Source organism: Leucopleurus acutus (assembly GCF_964270905.1).
Source record: "Leucopleurus acutus genome assembly, chromosome: 12".
In the NCBI taxonomy this organism is placed as follows: Eukaryota; Metazoa; Chordata; class Mammalia; order Artiodactyla; family Delphinidae; genus Leucopleurus; species Leucopleurus acutus.
This window is the reverse complement of record NC_139154.1, coordinates 12,712,772-12,740,512: the sequence shown is the minus strand read 5'-3', so window position 1 is coordinate 12,740,512 and position 27,741 is coordinate 12,712,772. Positions and strand designations below refer to the sequence as shown.

Sequence of the window (27,741 nt, the reverse complement as noted above, 5' to 3'; positions counted from 1 at the left end):
GTACACCCGAAGCTTTAACAGGCTACACACCAAAATTCTCAAATCAAACACAGCTTTCTGCAAATGTTTCTTGTTGTGTTTAAGGCTGTATTGAGTGACTCAGTCCAGTTTCTATCTCTTGCACGTTTGGCTGATTTTTCTCCTAAATCACTGAACAGCACTCGGGATTCTAAAACTTAATGCTGCTGCCTTCCATGTTACCATAGGTACATTCTCATGACAGCTTACAAGCCCTGGCACCTAGATCTACACCCCGGGAGGCTCATCCAGATCGAATTCAGAGCCGCAGGACTTGACAGCAGTGACTTTTCCGAGGCCACAGTGCTAACTGGTGCCAGAACCTAGCCAAACCTCTGATCCCGCAGCTTAGCGCTCTTTCCTTTTTAAATATTTTTTTGTCTGCTTTATGCCTTCCAAACATACTTAAAGAATATAGGAAATGTGAATAGAGTATGTACACACCTGATGTTAAAAACAGAAGCTAAGGAAGAACGGCTGTATAATTTGTCTGCCTCTGATACAGCACAAGAGGACAAGATACTAACAAAGTTGCAACTCTGCCCCACCCACGGTTTTAAAATGATGCTCAAGCAGAACAAGAAATATGACTTATTAAACTATAAAAAACACAAACACAGCCACTGAGCAGAGGAAGCAGCACAGCACTTGTAACTTACACTCATAACTTATCTGGATCACATATGTAACTGTGGCCCACTTCCAAGCCCATGTTCCCAGAGAGGCTGCAAATGAACTTGGTCACCTGCTTGCAAGAGCTGATCGAACATGTCCACAGAAGCTTTGACTTTTCTGAGCTTGATTCGTTCCTGCAGAGCAGCCTCACTTATATCTTCAATCTGAGGTTCAAAGTACTCAGGCATAAAACACTGGGAAAACAAGATGGCTAAAGTTATCGCAAACAGGGCAACGTCAGAGGTAACTGGGTAGGACAAAATTTTGATCACCAACACAGCAAAATAAAACTTCACTGCTCCGATTCATGCTTCATGCACCAGATACTATTTTTTTTAACAAGAATACCTCTGTAGGGAATATAACTTATTTCAAAAAACCTCTCCAGTCTCCAAAACAAGATTACTTAGCGATCTCCTAGCTTGGGGCGGAGAATTTAAAAGCACCCAAACATAGATATTTAATCCATATCTGAAGAATCTAATTTCCAACCAAACTTCCCAATTTCAAGGTGAACTTATTTTTCCCTTGCTAAAACCATCCTTCCTACTTTCCTCCCAATCTTGGTTAAAAGTGCCGCAGTACACCGGTTTGCAAAGACAGAAACCTTTCATCCTTGGTACTTCTTTTCCTCTAAACGTTTAGTGCTACCAAGGTATGCTGATTTTACCTCACGCACCAATTTACCCAAGTATTTATTGAAGGCCTACTACTCGATGCCAGGCACTAAGCTAGACACTGGGGATAAACAGACGGAAGTCATTCTCTACCCTCAAGATGCTCACAATCTAACAGAGAAAGCAAATAAGGAATAATTATGATACAGCGTGAATGACAAATGATGTAAGCGGCCTCAGAGGTGTGCGAATGCTGCCCGCCGTGGGGCAGGGCATCCACGGACAGCTTTACGCAGAAGTGAGCTAAACATAGGAGAGTAACTGTTAACTCAGAAGCGCAGCGGGGAAAGGATAGCCAACAAATGGCCATTCCACTGCTGCACTGTCTTAGCTCAGGATTCTAATACTTTTATGGACACAATCACACTGACTACCTAATTTGTCCCCAAGAGTCGCTGCTTGAGAAGCACAAGAGGGTGTGTCTGGGTGTGTGTGTGTGAGTGCTTCGGAAAGTAGGGAGATGTGAGAGGGAGCAGTTTTAGACACAATGAGTCTGAGTTACTATTTCCACTAATAAACTCAGGAGGGCAGAGCCCATGTTTCGCTCACCACTGTATGACACGCTAAGCACAAGGCCTAACACACAGCAGGCCCTGCACACTCCTCGTGACTACAGAACAGAGGTAGCTGGAAATACAATCTGGAGTTCAAAGTAGAGATACCTAGCCAGATATACAAGAATGGAGTAAAGGGTCACTGAAGCAGGAAGATTCTGGACAGAAAAAAGAGAAAGTGACTGAGCATGGAACCCTAAGAAAAAGACACCAAGGCTTAAGGAGTAGATAGAAAAGCTAATGAGGGAAACGAAAAACGAACAGTCACAGAGGTAAAGATCTAAGAGTCTGGTGTCACAGAAACCAAATGGGGAAAATAAAATGGAGAGCAAATACATATAGTTTAATAAAGGTTAGTATTGTAAGCAAAGATAACCATAAACATTAAAAGACTTTTCACCCAAATACTGTAGGCATTCAAATAGCTACTTAAATATTAGCCATAAAAACTTAGTTTAAGTTACAATTACATAGTATTATCTGAAAAGTCCAATTACCTCTCCTTACCGGTATATGAGGTTCAGCTATGTCTTTCTGAAAATATTTGGGATATGAATTAATAATAAACTTTGCTGCATTCTCCCCGGACTTCTTTGCCAACAAAAATGAATGCTATATAAAGAAAAAGATTTAGATATAAATTGATATAACCTGTAATTTAAACTGAAGAGATCAAAGTCACATCCTCAGCAAAAATTATTCTGCCCCCCTAAAAAAAAAAAGAGAATACAGATACACAGAATCCCAATTAGAAGTTAAACTACATAATTATTACTTATCTACCTCTGCTGAGTGTGACATAATTTCAGGTCACATCTTATATACAGCTTGAGGTATATAAAAGCAATGTGCTTAAACCGAGTGGATTGCTCTATAGTGGGAAAGAGCCCTAAGTACTAAAAACCCAAACCAAATACCCTCTCCACAGGCAACCTCTAAAACTTTTTAATAAAAGTAGTAAAAGATTCAGAAAATCTACCGATTTATCTATCAGCATCTGTAAACTTTTCAAAAGTTTTTACAACTAAGCTAAGTTATACATGTACTCTTGTACCCAAACCAACAAGATAAAACATAATACTAGAAAAGTTTCATAAAAATACTCACAGATTCCATAGAGGATGTTGGTATGAGATAAGGATCATCTTGAAATGCGTAAGGGGCAGCTGTAGCATCCTGTGGAGAAGACACAGAAGTCTCTTTAGCTAGATTTTTATTAAGAGGACCTTGCGGGTTTTGGTGATGACTAAAAACTCTGTAAAGTAAGTTTTAACTATACCTGTATCACAGAAGCAGAAATATGTGTTTGCAGACACTAATACCTACACTGCACCCGTGGCTCTGTAGAGTTGTTTGTGATTATGCACAACTTAAAGCAAACAATGGCTCAAACCCCCATGACTGCTTTTTAATTGAAGGCTGCTATCGCCAGGGACAATTGCTGTTTTAAACTGAAGGTCAAGAGCTTCTGAATTAACTAGCCTGGGCACCAGCTTCCTGCACTAAGGTTTCCTGCAAATGGAGGAGAGTAGTTACTGGGCCCTCTCTGGAGGCAGAACAGCAGCTTCTCCCGCGTCCTGTTGCCCAAGGTTCTATACTTCCAGGTAGAACCCTGAGCAGAATTAACTCTCCGGCACCACTAGAGGCTCACTTAGAACAGCCCTCAAGTTACTTCTTCTGGCCTTCTCCTATCCCTTGGAGCCCCCTTCCCTGGGCCTTCTGGCAACTTTGTTCCACAGGAAAAACTCAACTTGCATCCTGAACCTCTTCTGTCCCCTTGATGCCTCGTCGTACTGACCTGGATTCTCCAGGGGAGAGCCTCCCTGCGGCTCTCACAGGAAGGACGCTCATACCTAGGGCGCGGAGGCAGTACTCTTTGGGGTCCTCGCTTCCTGATGCCTGATGCTGTATTCCCTTTATACTCATTTGAGGCTCCTTTCATCTGGTTATACCACTCTCTACCAACATGTGGTGGGTATGTAATGGCAACGCAGAAGAAGCAGTTCTAGGGCAGTTGCCCTGGACTATTACTCCCCGATTACCAACTGCTGCTTGGCTCTGTCCTGTCCACCATCCTCATCAAATACCTGTTTGGGGCCCCTAGTTCTGTGACATGCTGGACTTCCCTTACTAGACTTACTCTTCCTATTTGTTTCCTACATTTTCCTCCCTCAATGATTTCCAAGCCCTTCATGGTTTCTGAGAAACAACTTCTCTACTCTGGGCCTGTAGCTCCGATGCCTCACACTAAATTTATCCTCAACTGAACTTCCCTGACAGAGCTCCTCCTCCCTCCTATCTTCTCTGTCTCAGTGAATGGTACCAAGCACTCTGCAAGCCAAGCCAAAGATCCTCTCCTACTACTTCCACTCAACTAACCTGTCACCAGCTGTGGTCAACTCGAGCTCCTTAACATCCCCTACCTACTCCACCGTCCCTTATCCCCACTGCCACTACCTTAGTTCAGTACCTTCCTATTCATTCATTCTATATTTACTGAGCACCTCGAATGTGCCAGGCATTATTCTAGCTACCAAGGAGACAATAAAATCTTATCCCCCATAGAGCTCACAATTTAGTAGGGAAAAAAATCTCCAGACAACAAAAATAAATAAAACATATAGTAATTTTAAAGGCAATAACTGCTATGAGAAAGAAAGAAAGGAAGGGAGGGAGGCAGGGAAAACGAACTATCAGAGAAAAGAACCATACATTTATTAATTCCTTTTTTTGTGTGTGTGTGTGGTACGCGGGCCTCTCACTGTTGCAGCCTCTCCCATTGCGGAGCACAGGCTCCGGACGCGCAGGCTCAGCGGCCATGGCTCACGGGCCCAGCCGCTCCGCGGCATGAACCCGCGTCCCCTGCATCGGCAGGTGGACTCTCAACCACTGCGCCACCAAGGAAGCCCTAATTCTTTTTTTAAATTAATTAATTTATTTATTTTTGGCTGTGCTGGGTCTTCGTTGCTGCGCACAGGCTTTCTCTAGTTGTGGCGAGCAGGGGCTACTCTTAGTTGTGGTGCACAGGCCTCTCATTGCTGTGGCTTCTCTTGCTGCGGAGCACAGACTCTAGGCGCATGGGCTTCAGTAGTTGTGGCACACGGGCTCAGTAGTTGTGGCTTGCAGGCTCTAGAGCGCAGGCTCAGTAGTTGTGGCACACGGGCTTAGCTGCTCTACGGCATGTGGGATCTTCCCGGACCAGGGCTCGAACCCATGTCCCCTGCATTGTCAGGTGGATTCTTAACCACTGTGCAACCAGGGAAGTCCCCGAAACATACAATTTTAAATGGTGTGGTTGAGGAAGGCCTCAATGAAAAGGCTTAAAGAGATGAAGGAGGAAATTATGTGGATATCTCAGGGGAAAATACTCCAGGCAGAATAAACAGCAAACATTAAAGCCCTGAGGCAGACCCAGGCCTACTAAGAAACTGAGAATTAGCCAGGAGGCCACGTAGAGCAGAGCCATCAAGGAAGACGGCAGGAGATGTGGCAGCGGGGGTGGTGGATGGACACGCAAGGCCTCAGATGCCCTCGGATGGGCTTCAGCTTTTATTTGAATGATGACAAATGAGAAGGCATTTTATGATAAATGAGAAGACAAATGAATTCTGAGTAGAAGGATGAGATTCAACATTGTAGCAGGTCACTACGGCTGCTTAACTGAGAACAGTCTGTAGGGGGCAGAGGAGGTGAAGAGGACAGAGACTGTTGTGATTAATCCAAGATGGTAAGAGATGATGGTGGCCTGGATGACCAAGGTGATCACGGTGATGACAAGCGCTCAGGATTTGGATGCTGTGCAGGAAGAAAAGTTACCAGGCTTGAAACTGCTATTCTTAGAAAGGCCTGCTTACAAGGCCTGGTGGGCATCTGGGAACTTGGATTTTGGAGGGTTCCCACCATTCCCAGTACTGATCTAAACTGTACTATGTGGTTTATGCTCAACTCCTGCTTTCCTTCTGGGAATGTGGAATTCTGATATGTGCCAGACATCGACTCTGGGCACTAAGTCTGTAAAGAGCTTTCCTGGTAGACTTTTCCACGTGTTGTCAACTCTGCTGGAGGAATTAAGTGAGTCCTTTGTGACTGCACTGGGAAAACACTCTTGGAAGCTTTCTCCTGGTCTCCTTTGGACTTTACCCCACGTGCCTTCTTCTTTTACTGATTTTGCTTTGTGTCCTTTCGTTGTAATAAAACATAGCTGTAGGACCATATGCTGAGTCCTGTGAATCCTCCTAGCAAACCACTGAACCTTGGCGTGGTCTTTGGGACTCCGTACACAAATATTTTGATGGAAGAAACAGGATTTACTGAAGTGCAGCACATGAAAAAGAGGAGCAACTAGAAGCATGGAGCTGCCATTAATGAGATGGCGAAGAATGTGTGAGTTTTAGAGAGAAAGGGGCTGGGCTTTGGACATGTTAAGATCATTATTATACATTTGAGAGAAAAGGATTGCTGTCTTTCCTAAATTTTTTTTTTTTTCCTTTTTGCGGTACGCGGGCCTCTCACTGTTGTGGCCTCTCCCGCTGCGGAGCACAGGCTCTGGACGCGCAGGCTCAGCGGCCACGGCTCACGGGCGCAGCCGCTCCGCGGCATGTGGGATCTTCCCGGACTGGGGCACGAACCTGTGTCCCCTGCATTGGCAGGCGGACTCTCAACCACTGTGCCACCAGGGAATCCCCCTAAAATTTGAATGATTATGTCACACCACTGCTTAAAGTCTTTCAGTGGACTTGAATAAAAATCAGAAGACCCTAGCATAGCATTCATGCTCTTGCCTCATCTCTCATTGCTCTAACCCACAAATTCTTGTTTTCCCCATACAACCTACTCATTCTATGCCTTTTTGCCTCTGCTCCTGGTGCTGCCTCTGCTAGGAATGCTCTTTCCCACTATCCTGGCTTCTCATCCTCCAAGCATCGATCCGATTCCAGCTCTTCTGAAGTCCTTTCCCAGTCTGGGTTATGCACCCTCTCCTCAGTGCTCCTTCAGCCCCCCTCTCTAGAAACTATGCAAGGACTCTGTCTTAATTCTACAACCAGCACAGTGCCTGGTAAGCACAGTTAAGGGCAGAATGTGTGGTTACTGAATGAATGAATGACTATCCCATGGATCTTAAGTGCCCAAACACAGACAAGTCAGACAACTCCACACATAATTCTGTAACTTCTTTGACCTGAAAGGGCCCTGGGCCATTCTCATTAAAAAACTGAGAACAGTCTCAGAGGCCTATTTCAAGAGTTTACATTTCAGGTGCCTATTTATGGATAAGGGAGCTGAAAATCTCAATGTCTTGCTAGTGTGGAGATGCCGTATTTAAAAACCCGTCCTCGGATACTGCTAGGGTGCATCAGTGCATATTTGGCCTGACAGCCTGTAAGTTTAGCATCTACAATAGAAGAAAAGTGCTGGAAATCTGTGATAACGGTCTCAGGGAGGGTCAGAATCCACACAGACATTGCAGCAACAAGAAAGGACTTAATTACTTTAGACATTTCCCCCACAGCTGAAAGTGAAAGTACAGTTTGCAGCTAATGAAAAATACAATCAATCAGAAAGTTCCATTTCTAAGGCATTAACCAGGGTTTCAGTTTATCTATCAAGACTACAGACTTTACTCTTGAACTGTCAAGAGAGCAAATTATTCACAAATAAATCACCAAGATAGCTGGAGCAATAAGGAAATAGCTAGCACTTACCGAGCATGTCCTTTGTGTTAGGCACTGTCCAAAACCCTTTCACGTGTACTAACTTATTTAATTCTCACCCAAACCTCAAGGTTTGGTGCTATAATTAAATCCACATTTTATAGATAAGGAAACAGAAGCATCAAGAGAAAAGGTCACTTTGTGATAAAGATGAAACAAAACATTTGGCTCCAGGACCCAGATTCTTAATCACTGAATTACTTCCAGCATGGTGGGTACACTGTTCTCAAAGCTGGTCTACAGATCACTTGCATTAGAGTATCACACCCAAACCATTCCCCAGGAACATGCATTTCAACAAGCTCTTCAGGAGGTTAAGTTTAAAAATCACTGGCATAGTATAAAAACACTGAATTTGGAGAAAAAAGACATGCTACTAAGTCAGGGTTTTAATATCCTAAGTAGCCCTGCGCCAATCACTTTAAAAGCTTTAGTTTTCTCATTTGTCACATGAAGGGACTGAACTAGATATTTCTAGTAAGAAACTCTCTAGATCTACAACAGTTTAATTGTGAATCATGGAGAGATATGAACATAACAGTTATTATTAGCTGAGTTAGATACAAAAACCTAAAATTCCTACTTACCCTGTGTACCGTGGATGCAAGTGCCTGAAGAACAGCCACTTTATCCCTAAGAATGAGAATCACAAGTTAACCCTCATGAGCGCTTTTCACACTCACAAAGCGAACAAGTGATCCTACTCTCAGAATGGACTGGCCAACAGCAAAGTTCAGGTCTCAAGTAAAGCCAGTTCTGATCTCTCAAGATCACTAGAATAATAAGTTAGAAAATGAGAAAACTGTTTAGTTCTCTTGCCCAAAGGTGGTTAGTACACGTTCCATGCTACGCTCTCTGGCCTGGTCCCTATAACCATCACCCAGGGCTAGCAATTTTCACCCTCATCTCATCAAACTGTCTAACCTGAATCTTTCCTCCTCCTACCCATTTTCCTATGCATTCTTACTGTAGCTTTCTGTAATATTCTTGCCTTTATTATCCAAACTGGTGGCTCTTAATTCAGCTATATATAAGAATAAATCACAAGCCGCACTCTGGACTGTTGAATCAGGACCCCCAGGTTCTGTGGAGAACTGTCACATTCATTCTTACTGAATTCCCAGATGATTCGAGTTTAGAACCTCTCAACTATATAACCTTTATAAGAAGTTCAGGCCAGCCACCCACTATGACTATGGGTAGAGACATTCACTAACTACTGAAAAGAGGAGGTTTCACTGGAATAATTGATAAAATAATTTGGTTTCAAATGTATTTTTACTTGTGTTAGATTTTGTGTTTCATTTCAAAAAGGGAAATAAGAATAAACTTAATAAACCAAATGTATTTTTTTAAATAAAGTTTAAACATACACTCATAATTTAAGTCATTTGAAAAAAAAGAAAACACGTAGGAAATTTTATACTATGTCAAGACTAATTCCCTGACATACACAACATCTACTGGATTTTCTAAAATCACACTTACGTAATTTCAGTGAGAGAAAGATATTCTTTCATCTCTCAGTATTCCCTAACTAAATGCTACGTTAGCATATTTAAGTCGTATCAAGTGAGTACATCTTTACAACATACTGAACAAATATAAGTGAAAAAATTATGAACATTCAGATCACTCACTAAAAATCACCTCAATAAATACATTATACTTAAAAAAAAAAAAAACTAGACTATTATATCTGGTGTCATTTTGCGACCCCCTCCTCCTCTACTGTAAGTTTGGTGTTTATAATTCCAGAACTTTAAACGGTACTTTTACACACATACCACCATAAAACTAAATCGAAAACATATACTGTCATTCTGGATACGTGCTTCCATAAGCTTGACTGTATTATCTATGCTACGATGTGTAAATCTAATTAATTCCTTAAATATTATATAGTATAACTGCTTTTTATTATCCCCTTACATATGGGCATTTGGGCTATTTCAATTTCTTATTATTCCCAAGTTGTAAAGAACACTGTCATCCATGTCTCTCTGGGCGTATTTGCAGGGGTTCCTCCAGAATGGTTAACCGATAAGGTGTGCACATTTTAGGTCGTGGTTCTGCCCACTTTCCCTTCAAAGTGTTGTTCCAACTGACTGCCCAAGCAACAACCGTATCTGAGCAACCATTTCTCCACATCCTCTTCTGGCCAATCTGGTAAGTTTTAACATCCATTCCTTTAATGAGCCCAGTTACCTATGCACCGATCATAATTGGGCTCCCTGCCCTCTCTACAGTAACTACACCATCCAGATTAGCATGCTCAGAATACTCTATCCTGTCACATTCCTATATGAAAACTCACAGTGACTCTCTACAATTTGTTAGTCTTCTACGGCATCTGTGATCTGGGAAAGATACCTTAAAAGCATCTTAACAGCCTTAAAAGATGCTTCATCTCTCAAATAAGGCAACAGGAATTTGTAGTCTTTTATGGCTTCTTCTAGGTCTAAAAGCACAAATTCCTGAGCCTGGAAAGCAGAGGCTATCAGAGAGCCTCTATCAATCGCTTTGTCTGTAAAGGGACAGACAGTAAGTATTTTCGGCTTTATGGGCCGTGAGGACTGTTGCAACTACCCAGCTCTGCCTTTGGAGCATTAAAGTAGGCACAGATAGTAAGTTAACAAATGAGTGAGGCTGTGTTCCATAAAAAAATTTAACTGACACTGAAATCTGAATTTCACATAATTTTCACGTGTCATGAAATAGTCTTCTTTTTTCAACTATAAAAAATGTAAAAACCATTCTTACCTCATGGGCTGTAAATAAATAGGCCTCAGTTTGCTCTCTACCAACTACCTTATTTCTCCTATTCTAATAGAGCATTTTTCACAGGCCTGCCTGCATGGTCTCCTACTACCACCAGACAGATCATGATCATGTCCCACCCTACCTTACTGTTTCTATATCTGTGGGGCTTATAGTTTAGGGTTTATAAGAATTACCTGCAGGAATATGTATTTTAAACAAAATTCCCTGGTGATTCTGATGCCAACAAAATCATCTGACCCATTTTAAGGTACAGCTAAACTATGTTTTCAATAAAACTCACCTTGATTACTGCAATACAACCACTCTTCGTTCCATCATATCCTGTGTAGCCCCTAGTCATGTGTAAACAGTTATGTACACATGTAAAGTGGGTGTAAGACATAAACTATAAAATATGCACACAACTCAACTAGACTTTAGTCCATCTGAACACATCCTCAATACACTCCCTCTCTTGTATTCCCTGTGGTACCTTTGTCAGGGATAGAGGCACAATGCGTTGGTAAAGTGCACTGGGCTGGAATGTCATTCAAGAAATGCCTCATTCACGATATGTATATTCCTACTCTTATCTTGGTTCTGATTCTCAGTCCAGGGAAGACAAAAATGACCCTGAATATAACCATATAATAAAATACTACGTAATTCAAAATTTAAAACAGAGTATAGAACGGTACATCTAACAAATCAACTCTGCTAAACTAAATGTATACGTACAACTTCAAATGTTATATCCCAGAACTTTAAAATAATAGGTTTCACCTATTGAGATCTGATTCTGTGGCAGGACTGTTCAAATGCTCATTTAATCCTAAGGCAGGTACTGTATTACCCACATTCTACTATGGCACAGACAGATTAGGTAACTTGCCTCTGAGTACAGTGATTGTTGCTAGTTTTATTTCCTTTCTGCATGTTCAATTTATCCCACTGAACAATAACCATTAGTTACCTTGCTAATTAATGGCAAAAACCATTAATTACTTTAGTAATTTAAGAAAGTTTATTTTTAAATGAGCCTGAATCTTCAGGTCATACTCAAAAAACACCTGGCTTTTTGAAGGATCTTTTTTTTTGCGGTACGCGGGCCTCTCACTGTTGTGGCCTCTCCCGTTGTGGAGCACAGGCTCCGGACACACAGGCTCAGTGGCCGTGGCTCACGGGCCCAGCCGCTCCGCGGCATGTGGGATCTTCCCGGACCGGGGCACGAACCCACGTCCCCTGCATCGGCAGGCAGACCCTCAACCACTGCGCCACCAGGGAAGCCCCTCAGAGATTTCTTTTATTTGTTTTATATATGATGTCCAGGGTTTTTACTTGTACTTAACAGGAAAAATACGGGAAAATACCCCTGCTTTCTGGAAGCAGAAGTATCCTTATGATAGATTTTTTTTTTTTTTTGCGGTACTCGGGCCTCTCACTGTTGTGGCCTCCCCCGTTGTGGAGCACAGGCTCCGGACGCGCAGGCTCAGCGGCCATGGCTCACGGGCCCAGCCGCTCCGCAGCATGTGGGATCTTCCCGGACCGGGGCACGAACCCGTGTCCCCTGCATCAGCAGGCGGACTCTAAACCACTGCGCCACCAGGGAAGCCCCCATAAAGATAATATTTTTTTTAATCTCCCAATAACGTGAAAACTTCCTTTAAAAAAAAAATTACTCTAATAATGATGCTCATAATTGACCATCACTACGTAAACACTAACCCAAATTTAGTTCAGAAGGTCTTTTAACTCTTAAGTAAATCTCATTCCCCATTCACACACTACTCTCTACCTTCCTCTTCTATGTTCTTTCGGACCCCTAAGCTTTTCTCTCTTCAATGGTTCCCTCCCCAAGAATGCTCTCCCATTGCTATTCCCGCCACTAGCTTCTTACCTAACAATGTTTCGCTCATAATAAGCACTTAACCACTTGCTGAATGAACACTGATGGAATACTCACCAAGTTTTCTTTTTTGGAATGACCACTTCTTCAGTCCCTTAATATGAAAAATAAAGCAAAGTGAATCAGTTTCCTAATACTACTACTATAAAGAAGTATAATGCATTAATATAAAAATTGAGTTACTTCAATATATTTTTATATACCTGTTGCACCAGCTCCTTCAACCTCTGGGACGGCTGCACTTCCAGAATAAAATCTACAAAAAAAATAAAAGCCCTAAAGCTAATACTCATTAATGAACTTCCCACCTCACCTCCACTTATGTGCAACTCAGCCAAAATTTTCCAATTATCACGGATCAAACAAACTGGATAATTCATGTCAACGTATGCTGAGAAGACGTGGTCTCAATGGCAAATTCAAAATGATTACAAAATATGTACCAGATATAGACATCATATTGCCAAAAAATTTTTAAATCAGGCCATCTCATTAAATAAAATCAGGGGAAAAAAGGAAAAATTTAGTAGCACTTGAACATTTGAGCAGCTTATCTGAAATATAAGGAACTTTCACCTTTGAGAACCCAAAACACTGAGGCTAAAAGGGATGATGTAATGAGCTCCTGATTTTACATGGATGATGCCCCGATGACAATAAAAGATTATCCCACTTAAAGCAATTTTGACAAATTATGAAACTAAGATCACCACAGCCTTTCATTGCACTTCCTTCAACAATCAGGAATGTACCAAATGTACGTGTCCTAATTTAAACTTGGAACAATTTATATTATTTTTTTAACCCAAAATATAGAATCACTGACCCATGAATGAGTTTTAAAACGTTCTGATCATGCTAAAAAATAGTCACTATACCACACAGATAATGTACACTACCTTGTAAGTATTTCCTTCCTAAATAGCATTGGTACCATTCAGAAAATTGTCAAGATGTGATTAAATGAAGAATTACTTCCTCTACTAGTATCTGGTCTCGGGCACCATCTTAAAACAATACCTCTCTGCTACAGATCAACTTCAGAAAGGGATCAATTCTTTCAAATCATGCTGTTTCTCGTGACATGTATGTCACATACACCACTCTTGTCTTGTGGGTGAAGACTGAGGGAGAGATGCTGCTGCCAAATCAAAGGAAATGGGTAGAAAAAACACAACACTGGGCACCACCGGGAAAAGGACTGGGATTGAACAGCAGCATTAAGCCTCCTGCACTACCAGGTGGAGCGTCTTCTCTTTTGTGAGGATTGAGGAGGGAAGATGTTACATATAAAATGTATATTGTAAATTACACACCTCCCTTATTACTCACAATTTTCTGATGGCTACTACTAGCTCCAGTTTACACATAAGGGAATTTGTCTACTATCACTTCACAAAGGAAATGGCAAACATCGAATCCAAAATTAGGCTATTCCCAAATTTTCACAACAAATTCCCACCTCATACTTCCACAACGCCAGTTTGTACCTAGTGAAAAAAACTACACAAATGATACATGCGCCAAGTTTTAACAATCACAGCAATCCTATTCAGATTGTGTTCAGATCTTTTAGACTTTCTTGTTTTTATAAACACCTGTATAATTTCTTTGGCCAAACATCCCCACAACACCCAGCATACGGTGGAACTCGTAAACTGCCTTTAACTTGGGAAAACCCGATTTTCCCCCCTTCCTCCCGGTGGGTGAAAACGGGTAAGAGCGGATACAATTTTTCTTTCTTTTAAAACTTGGGGAGGCGTTGCCAATACCCACACTTACTAGAATGCAAGATCCACAACAGCAGGATCCTGAATCTTGCCAAGAGTTCTAACCCCGGGGTAGGCGAGCCCCAGCAATAAATATCCCCCTAACCAGCGCGTTTGGAGCCCTTCTTCAAGTACGCGGACTCCGCGTGCCAGCTTCTCGGGGCACGCAGCCGCGAGCGCACGCACGCGCCTTCCACTCCACCGTACCTAGTTCCCCAGCTCTCCGGGGGTAAAGGGGATACATACGGCCCAGGTGATCCTGGGGTCTTTCTCATGGATTCTCCAAGCTTCTCTTACCTGCTACTGGGGGCCCGTCCGCAGAGACCTGCCCGTCGACCCGTCAGCGGTAGGCAAAGCCCGCGGCGGACCCTCAACCAGCGAGCCGAACGTACGGCCGCCATCTTTGGCGTCTTCGCATAGCATACGGGGAAAGCATGCCCTCCACCTAAGGCTGTGGGGGAGGGGGGAGGGGGCGTGGAATAGCTCGGCTATTGGCTGAGACGGAACAAGACGAAAGCAATCATAACATAGGAGGTTACAGTCCCATGGTTTGAAAGATTTTGCTTCGGAAGTTAAAGGCTCAGTACACCTCATTTGCCTCAAAGATATTTCCTAAAATATTATTTTAATGTCTTATATGTATTCGATTATTTTCAAAATAAAAGGGCGAGTGAGAGTCGTGAAATTATTTCCTTCCCCCCCTAGATCGGAAATGTTATCGTCCACGTAAATCTTCCCGCGAGCCTTTCTCGCGCGCGCAAGCGCAGTTTAAATCACATGGTGGCTGCGGGCCGGAGGCAGCGTTAAAAATATACCCGTGGTGACTGGAATTTCTCTCCGGGTGTCAGAGCTCGGAACTGACCTGGAGGATGTTGGGCTCAAAGAACATGCCCTGGCGGCGGCTGCAGGGCATTTCTTTCGGGATGTATTCGGCCGAAGAGCTCAAGTAAGGAGTTGGTGGGAAGCGTGCAGAGCTTCTTGGGGTCGGGGCCACAAACTACCGTTCCCAGAAGGTCTGGCGCCCAATTTCTCCTCAGAGTCCATGGCTGTCTGGCGCATGGCCTGCTGGGACGCGTAGTTCCGGGAACGTCCCTGGCTAGTGAGCACTGCCTAGAACCCAGTGGGGCTAGGGAAGAGTTTGCCCTTCGGAAGGTGGGCGTACCCAGATTGCGGCGTTATCATCCGCCAGTCTCCTCGTTAATTAGCCTGCGTTTGTGTAGTTACTATAATGTCTCTGACGTGGTTTATTAAACTCATGGTTAGTCTCCTCTTGTCTATAAAATGATGATTGTTCGAGACTCAATTCATGCGACAACTTCTCCTTGCTAGGACCGCTTATATTCTCTGCCTAATTATTAAATCAAAGCGGCCCTCTTCAGTCCTCATTTTGATCACCGTAGCATTTGACAGTCTTTCTCTTTTCCAGCACTTTATGTATTGTTTTCAGGTTCTTTTATTTCTGTGACAAGTACTACTTCTTTCTTCCCTTTATCAACCCACAAACATTTATCCATCATCCAGTTTTTGCCAGGCACTAAGCTAAGCATTCAGGACACATTGGTGAACAAGGTCCTTGCATTCGTGGTTAATATTCGAATTCGTCTCAGGCTCCTTAGCTGATTCCTCTTTTACTTAAATCTTGCTGTTCCTTGAGATTCTATTCTGGTCACACATGCTGCTTTTCTTGTCCTAAATGTCCTCCCTAGACAATTTCACCACTTTCCTGAGTGATACTCTCAAAATTTAAATCTCCAGACCAATTTTCGTTTCCTGATTCTTCAGACTCATTTTTTTCAGCTGTTTTTTGGACATCTCTATTTGAATTTCACACCGAGTTCTTAAACTCCTATACCAAAAACTCAACAACTACTTCCCCTAAAGGGAGAGGGAACTTGACCCTCCAAAGTGGTGTACCTAGTCTAGTGCAAGATGGTCAATATTTTGTGACAGGACAAATATTCTAGATCTATTTCTCCTGACATCTCATTTACTTATTGGGCTCTTACTGCGTGTCACCTACATGTCTATTCGTTCTATAACCTCCTTTTCAACACTACTGTTACTATCTTAGATCATACCCTTATCTCTTGTTTGAATTGTCTTTTTCTTCCGCCTCCCCCGCCCTTACACCAGTCCAGGGCATGCTCTACATTGCTGTTAAAATTATTCTTCCAAAGTGCAGATGTGATCATGCTACTCTCACCCTTAAAACCCTCCAGAGGCTTTCCGTTTCCCTCAGGTAAATGATAGTTTCTTAGCTTAGCCTACAAGTTTACCCATGAGCAGGCCAACGCTGATTTTTGCTAAAGCATCATCCCTTCGCCAGCCCTACTAAACCACTTGCATATTCCATAAAGTGCCATGAGGTTTCAACGTCTGGGCCTTACCTCAAGCTATTTCCTCTGCGTGCATTGTCCTCTCTGCCAGAGGGATCTGCTTCTCTGCTCTTGCCCCCAACCCCCAGCAGACACCTGGAGAGCATCTCTCCCCCTCTTAAGGCTCAGCTCAAGCTCCCTCATTTTCTGAGGTCTTTCCACACCTAGTACAGCTGTCTATTATGGTGCCTCAGTTACTTTTTTTGCTTGTTTATATTTCCGCCTCTCTCCACTAGCCTTGAGCTTCCTCATTCCTTTCTTTTATCCTCAACTCTGGTCGAATGACTGGATGAATAAACTGAGCTACAATGGTATGCTGGCCCAGAAATGTCAATTATACCATCACTAGCCATACATACTATTTCATCCAAAAGCAAAAGAATTGAATTTTTACAGGTTAATTGTGGAGTTTTTAGACAGGGAAGTGCATAAGCAAGTTTATACCCATTACTAGCATTGTAGACCTATTTGAGTCTGGGGTTGGCAAATATCAATCATTATGCTGCCTTTTATTGTGTTAAGTTCTAGTAGCTTCCTAGGTCACTTGGAGTAAAAACCAAGTCCTTAAAATGCCTTGGAAAGGTCATTCTGGCCCTTGCTACTTCTCTGAACTTACCTCTGTACTCACCCTGGCCTCCTTGCTGTTCCCAGAGCACCATAGTCACACATCCACCTCAGGGCCTTTGCACTCCCTGCTTCTTCCTCCTGTAAAGGTGACCGCATGGCTCACTCCCCATCTCCTTCAGGCTTTTGTTCAGTATAACCTTCTCAATAGGGGTTCCCCCAGCCACTGGCCCACTCTATTGTCCTTCCCCTTTTCTGCTTTACTTTTCTTCATAGAATGTTCTGCCATCCAATAGACTGTGTGCTTATTTATCTTGGCTTTTGTCTGCCTGCCTTCAATAGGATGTAAGGCCCATGAGCACAGGGATTCTTATCTGTTTTTCTAGCATCTAAAGGTGTGTCTGGCACATAACAAGCACTCAGTAGATATTTGTTAAGTGCACTCACGGGTGGATGGGGGAGCTATCTGTTCAGCGCTTGGTACTACCAGTCCTTACTGCAACCATTCGTGTTGGTGCCTGCAGTTACAGGAGAGGAAATTACTGTCCAGCAAATAAAATGACTCTCTAGGAGGCAGCAAAGGTCATCCTCAAAGCCAAGTTTGCTAGTCTTAAACTCTTCTCTCTCCAGTGGACTGACTCCTTGCTGGTTGCTCTTCCCATTGCATCCCATTCCTGCAGTGATCAGAGGAGTTTTCTCCTCCTCCCCAGCTAGAGAGAGGAACTTTGCTCCTTACCACATAGAAAGACTTAGGATGAAGATTAAAAAAAAAATACATTCAGTTTTGGATGTGAGCTATTTGTGTTGCCTTGACAAGCACAGGACACAGTTCTTCTGCCAGTTGACACAGGTGTGTGCCGGCCCCACCTGCCTACTCTTTTTCCATCACTGTAGGCTCCAGGCAAGGGAAGTGAAGTACCAACTTACAGAACATGATAGAAAGAGGATCTAGTGGTACAAGTCTTGGCACCCAGACCTAATTAATTTGTGTTTGCCTTATGCAATAAATGTTTTCCTTGTTTTTAATTCCAGTTAAGTTTTTTTTTTTGTTTTTTTTTTTTCTTGTGGTACGCGGGCCTCTCACTGCTGTGGCCTCTCCCATTGCGGAGCACAGGCTCCGGACGCGCAGGCTCAGCGGCCGTGGCTCACGGGCTGTGGGATCTTCCCGGATCGGGGCACGAACCCGTGTCCCCTGCATCAGCAGGCGGACCCAACCACTGCGCCACCAGGGAAGCCCCCAATTAAGTTTTAGAGCTTAGTGTAAAATGAATGAGAAGGAAACGTAGATGAATATTTATCCAACTTCGAAGGAGAAAGACTTAGCCCAAAGGTAGTGGAAGAAAGCAGCAGTGAGTTTAACTCACTAAAAAATTTTAAATTATGCAAATAATATCATGAAGAAAGTGAAAAGATGAGTTGGAAGAAATATCTGCAAATCATGTATCTGACAAAGGACTTGTATACTGAATATACAAAGCACTCTTACAACTCAATAATAAAACAGCAAACAACCCAATTACAAAACAGGTAAAGGATTTGAATAGACATCTCTCCAAAGAGGATATATAGATGGCCAGTAGGTACACAAAGATGTGCTCAACCTCATTAGTTATCAAAACCACAGTGAGATACTATGTCACACCCACTAGGATGGCTAGAGTCAAAAAGTCAGGTCATAAAATGTGTTGGCAAGAACGTGGAGAAGTTAGAGCCTTGGTGTATTGCTGGTGGGACTGTAAAATGGTGCAGCCGCTTTGGAAAACAGTCTGGCAGTTCCTCAAAAAGTTAAACGTAGAGTTACCATATGACTCAGCACTTTCATTCCTAGGTGTATATCCATGAGAAATGAAAAAAATATATTCACACAGAAACTTGTGTACAGGACTTCCCTGGTGGCGCAGTGGTTAAGAATCTGCCTGCCAGCGCAGGGAACACAGGTTCAAGCCCTGGTCTGGGAAGATCCCACACGCCACGGAGCAACTAAGCCCATGTGCCACAACTACTGAGCCTGCGCCCTAGAGCCCGTGCGCCACAACTACTGAGCCTGTGTTCTAGAGCCGGCGTGCTGCAACTGCTGAGCCTACACGCCACATCTACTGAAGCCTGCGCACCTAGAGCCTGTGCTTTGCAACAAGAGAAGCCACCGCAGTAAGCCCGCACACTGCAACGAAGAGTAGCCCCTACTCACTGCAACTAGAGGAAGCTTGCACGCAGAAACAAAGACCCAGTGCAGACAAAAATAAAAATTAATTTAAAAAAAAAAAGAAGAGTACCCAGGAAATTTCCAATGCATTTGTAATTTAAAAAAAAGAAAACTTGCACGCAAATGTTCCTGTCAGCATTATTTATAGTAGCCAAAGTATAAAACTAACCCAATAAAATATGGTGTATCCATGCAATGGAATATTTTTTTGGCTATAAAAAAATGAAATACAGATACAGGCTGCAACATGGATGAACTTGAAAACATGCAAGGTAAAAGAAGCCTGCTATAAGAGACCACATAGCATATGATTTCATTTATGTGAAATGTCTGGATGGACAAGTCTCTGGAGGCAAAAAGTAGATTAGTCATTGCATAGGACTGTGAGGGAGGTAGAGACGGATGGAGAGTGACTGCGAGGGTTTCCTTTACTGGGGACAAAAATGATATTGTGGTGATGGTTGCACAGCTCTCTGGATATGCTAAAAAACACCGAGTGTATACTTCAAATGGACGAATTGTATAGTACGTGAGTTACAGCTCAACAAAGCTGTTCGAAGAATTTATAAACTTTCACCTGTGAAAAATGACAAAAGACATCACAAGCTAGGAAAATATTTGCCACCAAGGAAAAAGGTTAATGTCCTCATATGTAAGGAGCTCACGTAGACAATAATAAAAAAAGTTAAGATTTTAACTTAAGAATGAGTTAAATTTTATTTTTTTAATTAAGTAAAGGACCAAAATGGCCTTTAAAACAAAACATAATGAAACGATTAATTAACGTGACAGGGAAGGGGGTGGGTGGGATGCTGATTCACTTCGCCGTACAGCAGAAAGTAATGCAACATTGTAAAGCAACTATACTCCAATAAAAAATTTTAGGGCTTCCCTGGTGGCGCAGTGGTTGAGAGTCTGCCTGCCAATGCAGGGGACATGGGTTCGTGCTCTGGTCCGGGAAGATCCCACATGCCGCGGAGCGGCTGGGCCCGTGAGCCATAGCCGCTGGGCCTGCACATCCGGAGCCTGTGCTCCACAACGGGAGAGGCCACACAGTGAGAGGCCCGCGTACCACAAAAAAAAAAAAAAAAAATTTTTAAATTAAAAAAAAAGACATATTCTAATTTCTGTTAAAAAAAAATTTAACGTCACAGTGGGTGGCATTTTTTCACCTTAAATTTGGAAAGTTTTTAAGTGCTAAGACTCAGTGCTGGTTAGGACAAACAGACAATCTATTGTTAGCCCATGTTTTCTGGAATGCAATATGGCAGAATATATCAAGAGCTTCAAAACAGTTCACCCTGGGACTTCCCTGGCAGTCCAGTGGTTAGGACTCCAAGCTTCCACTGCAGGGGCCCTGGGTTCAATTCCTGGTTGGGGAACTAAGATCCTGCAAGCCACGCAGGAAGCCAGAAAACAAAACAGAACAGTTCACCCCCTTTGATTCAAGAATTTCCCTTCACCAAGGAACTAATTATATTTTTAGGAAATAGTTAAAAGATTGAATTATGCTATACAAAAATCTGTATACAGATAGGTGGCATGAGCTTACTTATAGTGGAGTTTGGCTAAATGAATTATATTAATTGACATATAATGAAAGATTTGGTGATTATTTTTGGCTGTGTTGGGTCTTCGTTGTGGCGCGCAGGCTTCTCATTGCTTTGGCTTCTCTTGCTACGGAGCTCGGGCTGTAGGCACGCGGGCTTCAGTAGTTGTGGCTCACGGGCTCTAGAGTGCAGGCTCAGTAGTTGCGGCACATGGGCTTAGTTGCCCCGCGGCATGTGGGATCTTCCCGGACCAGGGCTCGAACCCGTGTCCCCTGCATTAGCAGGTGGATTCTTAACCACTCCGCCACCAGGGTAAGTCCCTGGTAGTTCTTAATTACAGAATCTTTCCAAAGAATTTTTAGTGACCTGAAAACACTTAATGCTCAATGAAAATGACAAAGGCAATGCTAGAAATGGCAAATGATCCCAGTTACAGTTTTTAAAAATGTATCCATAGAAAGAAGTCTGTTAGCAGTTTTCTCTACATTGTGAGATTTGGATTTCATTATCTTTATTTTCTAATTTACAAAAAAAAGAAAGTTTAAAAGCAAACTTGGCATGAACGTAATTTGGGTAAAAGTAGTTAGGTGTCCTATGGGAGCCTGCTTTCAACCAAACATAAAATACTGCAATGAAACCTTTAGTAAAGCAGGTTATACTTCTCAAAGGTTTGCATATTTATGTTTAACTTTTCTCAATTCACTATTCCTACATACTGGGATTATTCCCTTTCTTGAACTCTGTGGGTTTGGGGTTAGGTCTGGTCCATATCTCACCACACCCCCACCATTCTGGGCTTTGTCACCTGAATTAAATCACTAACCACTCTGAGCCTGTTTCCTCTTCTGAAAAACGCATATAGTGATGCCCATCTCAGAGGGTTCAAGTGAGACTAAATGCTGCTTATGACGCGTTTGGCGTGTAAGTCGGTACTTCTTTGTATAAAGTCGGCCAGTGTGTTCGGTTAGCGCAAGATTTGCACTGAATCTGGGTTTTAAAGATGTTACCACTCACTGCTCTTCGTTCAGCACATATTCATTGAGCACCTGTTGAGCGCAGGCTCTGGGCTAAGTGCTGAGCTGCAGTGGGGAGCAAGGCAGACACCGAGTCTGCCCTCTGGAGCCGTCTGCACGTCTGAAGACACAGACATTAAACCATCCCTTTGTAAGTGCCGAAGAGGAAATGTCCTAGAAGTTGGGTAACCTTGTCTCACCTGGTCTTTTTTTATCTCCCTAGGAAATTAAGCGTTAAGTCCATTACAAACCCTCGGTACCTAGATAGCCTGGGGAACCCATCGGTGAACGGCCTGTACGATCTAGCTCTGGGCCCCGCAGACTCCAAAGAGGTGTGCTCCACCTGCGTGCAGGACTTCAGCAACTGCTCCGGGCACCTGGGCCACATCGAGCTCCCGCTCACTGTGTACAACCCTCTCCTCTTCGAGGTATGTTCTGGCCTGGGCCACCCTGGCCGCGTGGGTCTCAGGGTGCGGGTGGGATTTGTGAGGGCCACCCCTCTGCCTGGGGCAGGTGTCTCAGGAGGTCAGCTCCCGACACTTTGAGTGAAAGTGCTCTTTACTTGGCAACTTAAAACCTTGAGGAGCGAAATTCAGTACATTCAGCTTGGCCTCGAGCCCTACCTAAAGGAACTTCAGTTTGATTCCCATTGAGAAGAGCCACAGCTGGATTCTGTTTACACAGGGGGAAAGTGTTCAGATCCGTCCCTAGACCTTTTGTTCTAAGGGCTTTATGTCTTTCAGAAATGTGGGTGGGGCTTCCCTGGCAATAGAGGACTTTGGAATTCTCCAGGCCTCCCTGAGCCCTTCAGGTGGATTTGTTGGCTCTTGCTTAGTGGCAGGAAGAGCAGAGCTCCAGAAGGCCCAGCACTGAGCTGAGAATGAAGTTACTGTTCAGTCCTACTTTGAACACTTTTGGCTTCTTACATCAGTTAACCCAGCCTCCGGGATTTGTACATGGACATGATTTTTGTCTGTTAATCGTATTAGGGGAAGAGAATTGTCTTAGTTAAATACTAAACATTTGAAACATTATTTTAAATGAAACTTTTTTTTTTTTTTTTTGCGGTACGCGGGCCTCTCACTGTTGTGGCCTCTCCCATTGAGGAGCACGGGCTCCGGACGCGCAGACTCAGCGGCCATGGCTCACGGGCCCAGCCGCTCCGCGGCATGTGGGACCTTCCTGGACCGGGGCACGAACCCGTGTCCCCTGCGTTGGCAGGCGGACTCTCAACCACCGCGCCACCAGGGAAGCCCTAAATGAAACATTTTAATTAAACGTTTTCAATATTTAGGACTTCCCCGGTGGTCCAGTGGGTAAGACTCCACATTCCCAATGCAGGGGGCCCCGGTTTGAACCCTGGTCGAGGAACTAGATCACACATGCTGCAACTAAACATGAAGCAGTGAAGATCCCACCTGCCACTAAGACCTGGTGTAGCCTAAATAAATAAATATTTTAAAAAAAGTTTTCAGTATTTAAATGAGTACTAAATTTGGTATTTAAATAAAATAAAGGTAGTTCCCGACCTCAGACCCAAAGTAAATTTCTAGTGTTAATGGATTAAAATAAAACCGTAAGAGAACATATAGAGGAATATTTATAGAGTTCTTAAGGTGAAGAAGGACTTTCCAGGTACATAGGGTGAAGTAGTATTCTTAAAGGAGTAAACTGACAACATAGAAGCAAAAATCGTAAGTATTTATTACGTTGAAAATCACTTTGACTGCTATGTCACGTTCTAATATCCTGTCTCTCTTATTCCCTCTCTTCAGAAACTCTACCTGCTGCTCCGGGGTTCCTGTTTAAACTGTCACATGCTGACTTGCCCCCGGGCTGTGATTCACCTGCTGCTCTGCCAGCTGAGAGTTCTGGAAGTCGGGGCCCTACAATCAGTGTACGAGCTGGAGAGAATTCAGTACAGGGTGAGTGGGTAGTGGCTGTCGTGGCAATCAGACAAGCCAGAGTGGTGGGTGCAAGAGATATTTGTGTGTGGCCCCTAAGAACAGTCAGCAGAATGCTTGAGCTTTAGGTCTTGTGACTGGGTACAAATAGCTAGGTGTGAAAACATGAAGCCATAAGAATAATTAAAGGACTTCCCTGGTGGCGCAGTGGTTAAGAATCTGCCTGCCAATGCAGGAGACACGGGTTCGAGCCCTGGTCCGGGAAGATCCCACATGCCGCGGAGCAACTAAGCCCGGGTGCCACAACTACTGCGTCTGCGTTCTAGAGCCCGTGTGCCGCCAGTACTGAAGCCCTCATGCCTAGAGCCCGTGCTCCGCAACAAGAGAAGCCACCGCAATGAGAAGCCCACACACCGCAGTGAAGAGTAGCCCCCACTGGCCGCAACTAGAGAAAGCCCGCGCGCAGCAGTGAAGACCCAACACAGCCATACATAAATAAATTTTTTAAAGAAGATATTGTCCTAGTCTCCAGGAACTCCCTCTCTTTATCCTCCTTCTGTGCTTATTTTTGGCAATTTGTCATTGTACTTAGCAAATTCTTTGTAGGAATAATTTGAGGTCTGGGATGTTGGCTGCCTTCCTCCAGAGAGGGTTCTTAATGCTTTTGCCATATGCTTGGTGGCCTGGGACCATCCTCGTCCATGTTCAAGGCTGGACTGCACTGCAGGCTATGGGAATCCAGGTGGTTCTGTTCCAGGGCTGGTCTAGTTCCCAAGGACATAGCCCTTAGGGTCCCCAGCCTCCTGTGTTTGTGGGGTGCGATATGGCAGGAAGATATCCTGTTAGATTCCTGTCCTTGCACTAACTCTAAGCTTTCATTTCTCTCCACTTTATCATTTAAGACTTTCAAAATGAAAAGTTCAAAATTTGTGGATTGTAGAATGTTTCCAAGGCCAGGCTAACGTGTTGTGCAGCTCCAGGGAGCATCACAAGTCTGTCAGCATCTTCCCCGGAGGGACACAACTACCCTGAGGGTTGCCCCAGAGCTGTGCAGTGCGGCATCCCTGCCTCAGAGCAGCCCCGGCCCCTCTGCTCTTTGACCTGGATTCCCATTTTCCCTTCAGTTTGTCCTTGGTTATCCCTCACTGTCCTGTCAGTTCTTCGGAGCTTTACATTTTTAAAAATATTTTATCCCGTCTCGGTTCTTTTCGGTTTGGTCTGAATAATCTAGCCGACCACTACTGGAAGCAGAAGAGTCTACATTTTTATTTTATTTTTTTAACAGCAGCGTGGCCAAACTTTTGAAAATGCACCACAGCAGCCATGAGGTTTCTTTCTCTTCCCTCAAACGAAACTCTCCCGTCCTTGGAGAGGCTGCCCCCTGCTGCTGCTCATCATACACTTGCTTTACTTTGATCGTGCAGTTTTTTTCTCTGTTTTCCAGTTTCTGGAAGAAAATGCTGATCCTACTGCCTTCGAAATTCAGGAAGAGTTAGAACGATATACAACCAAAATCCTACAGAACAACCTCCTGGGAGCCCACGGCGCACGTGTGAGTTATCCTATCTCTCTGTTTCCCAAACACTCAGTTTTTAGCATAATTATCCCAGTTGCCTCCGCACTGCACTGTCTTTTGCGTATCCTTTAGCTTCCCAAAGTTTGAATCCGAGCTCTGCCTCTCGTGAGGCCTCTGACCTTGTAAGTTACATAACCATCCCTGAGCCACTGGGTCCTCATCTTTGATGCCTGCCTGCAGGAGAAGGTTAGGTGAAATTAGTGGCTTGGGTACAGCATCCAGTGAGGCTTATGCTCTGGCTTACGGTCTCACCTGGAGAATAAGGCCCACGCCCTGTGCTTCTTTCTCCTTCCAACACTGCTAAATGACTGCTGCCTCCCTGTCCCCCCATCACACCTGTGTAAGTGTTAATTTGTTCAGGGAATGAGTTGTCTAGGTAATCAACCTGCAGGGCTCATCTTGAGATCTGATTCACCTCATGCCCAAGTTTCACACCAGAGATTCTGATTTAATTGGTCTAGGGTACGGCCCCAGGGGAGGGTACAAAAGCCCCCCGGGTGGGTCTCATTTGCAGCCAGTTCAGAACCACTAGTGTAGCTTAACTGTGGATGTGCCTTCCCTCGGAACTTTGAGGTCCATTCAAGGGAGGCAGCAGCTGCACCCAGAGGGGTTTCTTTTTTTCTTTTTAACATTTATGTATTTATTTGGCTGTGCCGGGTCTTAGTTGAGGCATGTGGGATCATCGTAGTGGCATGTGGGATCTTTAGTTGTGGCATGCAGTATCTTTAGTTGCGGCATGCAGAGTCTTAGTTGTGGCATGCAAACTCTTAGTCGCGGCACGTGGGATCTAGATCCCTGGCCAGGAATCGAACCCGGGCCCCCTGCATTGGGAGCGCGGAACCTTAGCCACTGGACCACCAGGGAAGTCCCTAGAGAGGTTTGTTTTATTTATTTATTTATTTTTAATTTATTTATTTTTTACTTTTGGCTGTGTTGGGTCTTCGTTGCTGCACGTGGGCCCCCTCCAGTTGCGGCGAGTGAGGGCCACTCTTTGTTGCGGTGCGTGGGCTTCTCATTGCGGTGGCTTCTCCTGCTGTGGAGCACGGGCTCCAGGCACGCGGGCTCTAGAGCGCAGGCTCAGCAGTTGTGGCGCACGGGCTTAGTTGCTCCGCAGCATGTGGGATCCTCCCGGACCAGGGCTCAAACCTGTGTCCCCTGCACTGGCAGGCAGATTCCCAACCACTATCTCACCAGGGAAGTCCAGGCTTGTTTTAAATTAAAGTAGCATTTATTGATCCTTGCTGTATTCCAAGCCCCCCCACCACTGCATTCATGATGTCTTTATCTTAGTAACAGCTTGGTAAGGTGGTTATTATTCTCATTCCCATATTATGAATGAGGAAACTTAAGGAAAGAAGTCGCTCAGTGATGGGTAGCGTTTGGCTATATTAGGGTTCTGTGGGAAATTTTAAGAAAGCGGTGGCTTCCTCTGGTTTTTCAAAAAAAGGTGAAAACCACAAAATGAATACCTACTGGATTGTCTTCAGAATGGCACTCTGAGTTTCCTTGCTTTTTTTTAATAGGTAAAAAATGTCTGTGAGAGCAGAAGCAAACTTATTGCTTTCTTCTGGAAGGCGCATATGACTGCTAAGCGATGTCCCCACTGCAAGTGAGTACCTTCCCCTCTGTTGTTTTTTTAAATTTTATTAAAGTATAGTTGATTTACAATGTTGTATAAACTTCTGCTATATAGCGAAGTGATTCAGTTATACATATATATATATATATATATATATATATATATTCCTTTTCATATTTTGTCCATTTTGGTTTATCACAGGTTATTGAATATAGTTCCCTGTGCTGTTTACCCGTCCTATACATAATAGTTTGCATCTGCTAATTCCAAACTCCCAATCCTTCCTTCCCCCACCCGCCATTCCCCTTGGCAACCACAAGCCTGTTCTCTATATCTGTGAGTCTGCTTCTGTTTCACAGATACGTTCATTTGTGTCATATTTTAGATTTGACATTGTTTGGTTTTTTTTCTCTCCTCAAAACTGTCCTCATGTCCAGAACCGGGCGGTCAGTTGTCCGAAAGGAGCACAACAGCAAACTGACAATCACGTATCCGGCCATGGTGCACAGGAAAGCTGACCAGAAGGACACTGAGCCCCCGGGTAAGCAGGCCGGGCCCCAGGAGGCCCTCGGCATGTCTTTCACGTGTGACCATCCGACGTGTCCCGAGCCTTGGGGATCCCTGGTCCTCCACACCACGTGTTTCTCAGCTGCGCGTTTGTGGTGGGCCAGCAGATGGTAGGTGTCCAGGCCCTAGGGCCAGTGGGCATCCTGGCGAGCTCCCAGCCCCGGCCTCTCGCGCAGAACTGACGGCTGGGCTGCAGGGCGAGGCAGCTCCTCACAGGCTGAATGACGCACCTCTTGCCACAGGTGGTTGGTTTTCTGAAAGATTTTTGAGGAAGAAGTTAAGATATTTACCTGGCAAATATTTCACGCCATTTTGTTGTCAAACAAGTGTGGATTTA

At 44.0% G+C, this 27,741-nt stretch overlaps 2 protein-coding genes across 3 annotated transcripts in view; one reads left to right on the top strand and one right to left on the bottom strand.

Moving 5' to 3' along the window:
• PTCD3 (pentatricopeptide repeat domain 3) overlaps window positions 1-14,479 on the bottom strand; it is a 30,727-nt gene extending 16,248 nt beyond the window's left edge. Inside the window, exons 1-7 of one of the 2 annotated variants that reach the window (XM_082851724.1) lie at window positions 14,371-14,479; window positions 12,508-12,560; window positions 12,362-12,398; window positions 8,223-8,268; window positions 3,032-3,100; window positions 2,432-2,536; window positions 719-887 (exon numbers count right to left, since the gene is read on the bottom strand). In XM_082851724.1, coding sequence (XP_082707850.1) covers window positions 719-887; window positions 2,432-2,536; window positions 3,032-3,100; window positions 8,223-8,268; window positions 12,362-12,398; window positions 12,508-12,560; window positions 14,371-14,474 — 583 coding nt within the window. In that variant the 5' untranslated portion in view covers window positions 14,475-14,479. The remainder of the gene's footprint in view (window positions 1-718; window positions 888-2,431; window positions 2,537-3,031; window positions 3,101-8,222; window positions 8,269-12,361; window positions 12,399-12,507; window positions 12,561-14,370) is intronic. The other variant, XM_082851725.1, reaches the window with a different exon arrangement.
• A 396-nt stretch (window positions 14,480-14,875) lies between these two features.
• POLR1A (RNA polymerase I subunit A) overlaps window positions 14,876-27,741 on the top strand; it is a 76,338-nt gene continuing 63,472 nt past the window's right edge. Inside the window, exons 1-6 of the mRNA XM_082852372.1 lie at window positions 14,876-15,019; window positions 22,002-22,206; window positions 23,554-23,703; window positions 25,127-25,234; window positions 26,782-26,867; window positions 27,275-27,378. Of these exons, the coding sequence (XP_082708498.1) occupies window positions 14,943-15,019; window positions 22,002-22,206; window positions 23,554-23,703; window positions 25,127-25,234; window positions 26,782-26,867; window positions 27,275-27,378 (730 nt within the window). The 5' untranslated portion in view covers window positions 14,876-14,942. The remainder of the gene's footprint in view (window positions 15,020-22,001; window positions 22,207-23,553; window positions 23,704-25,126; window positions 25,235-26,781; window positions 26,868-27,274; window positions 27,379-27,741) is intronic.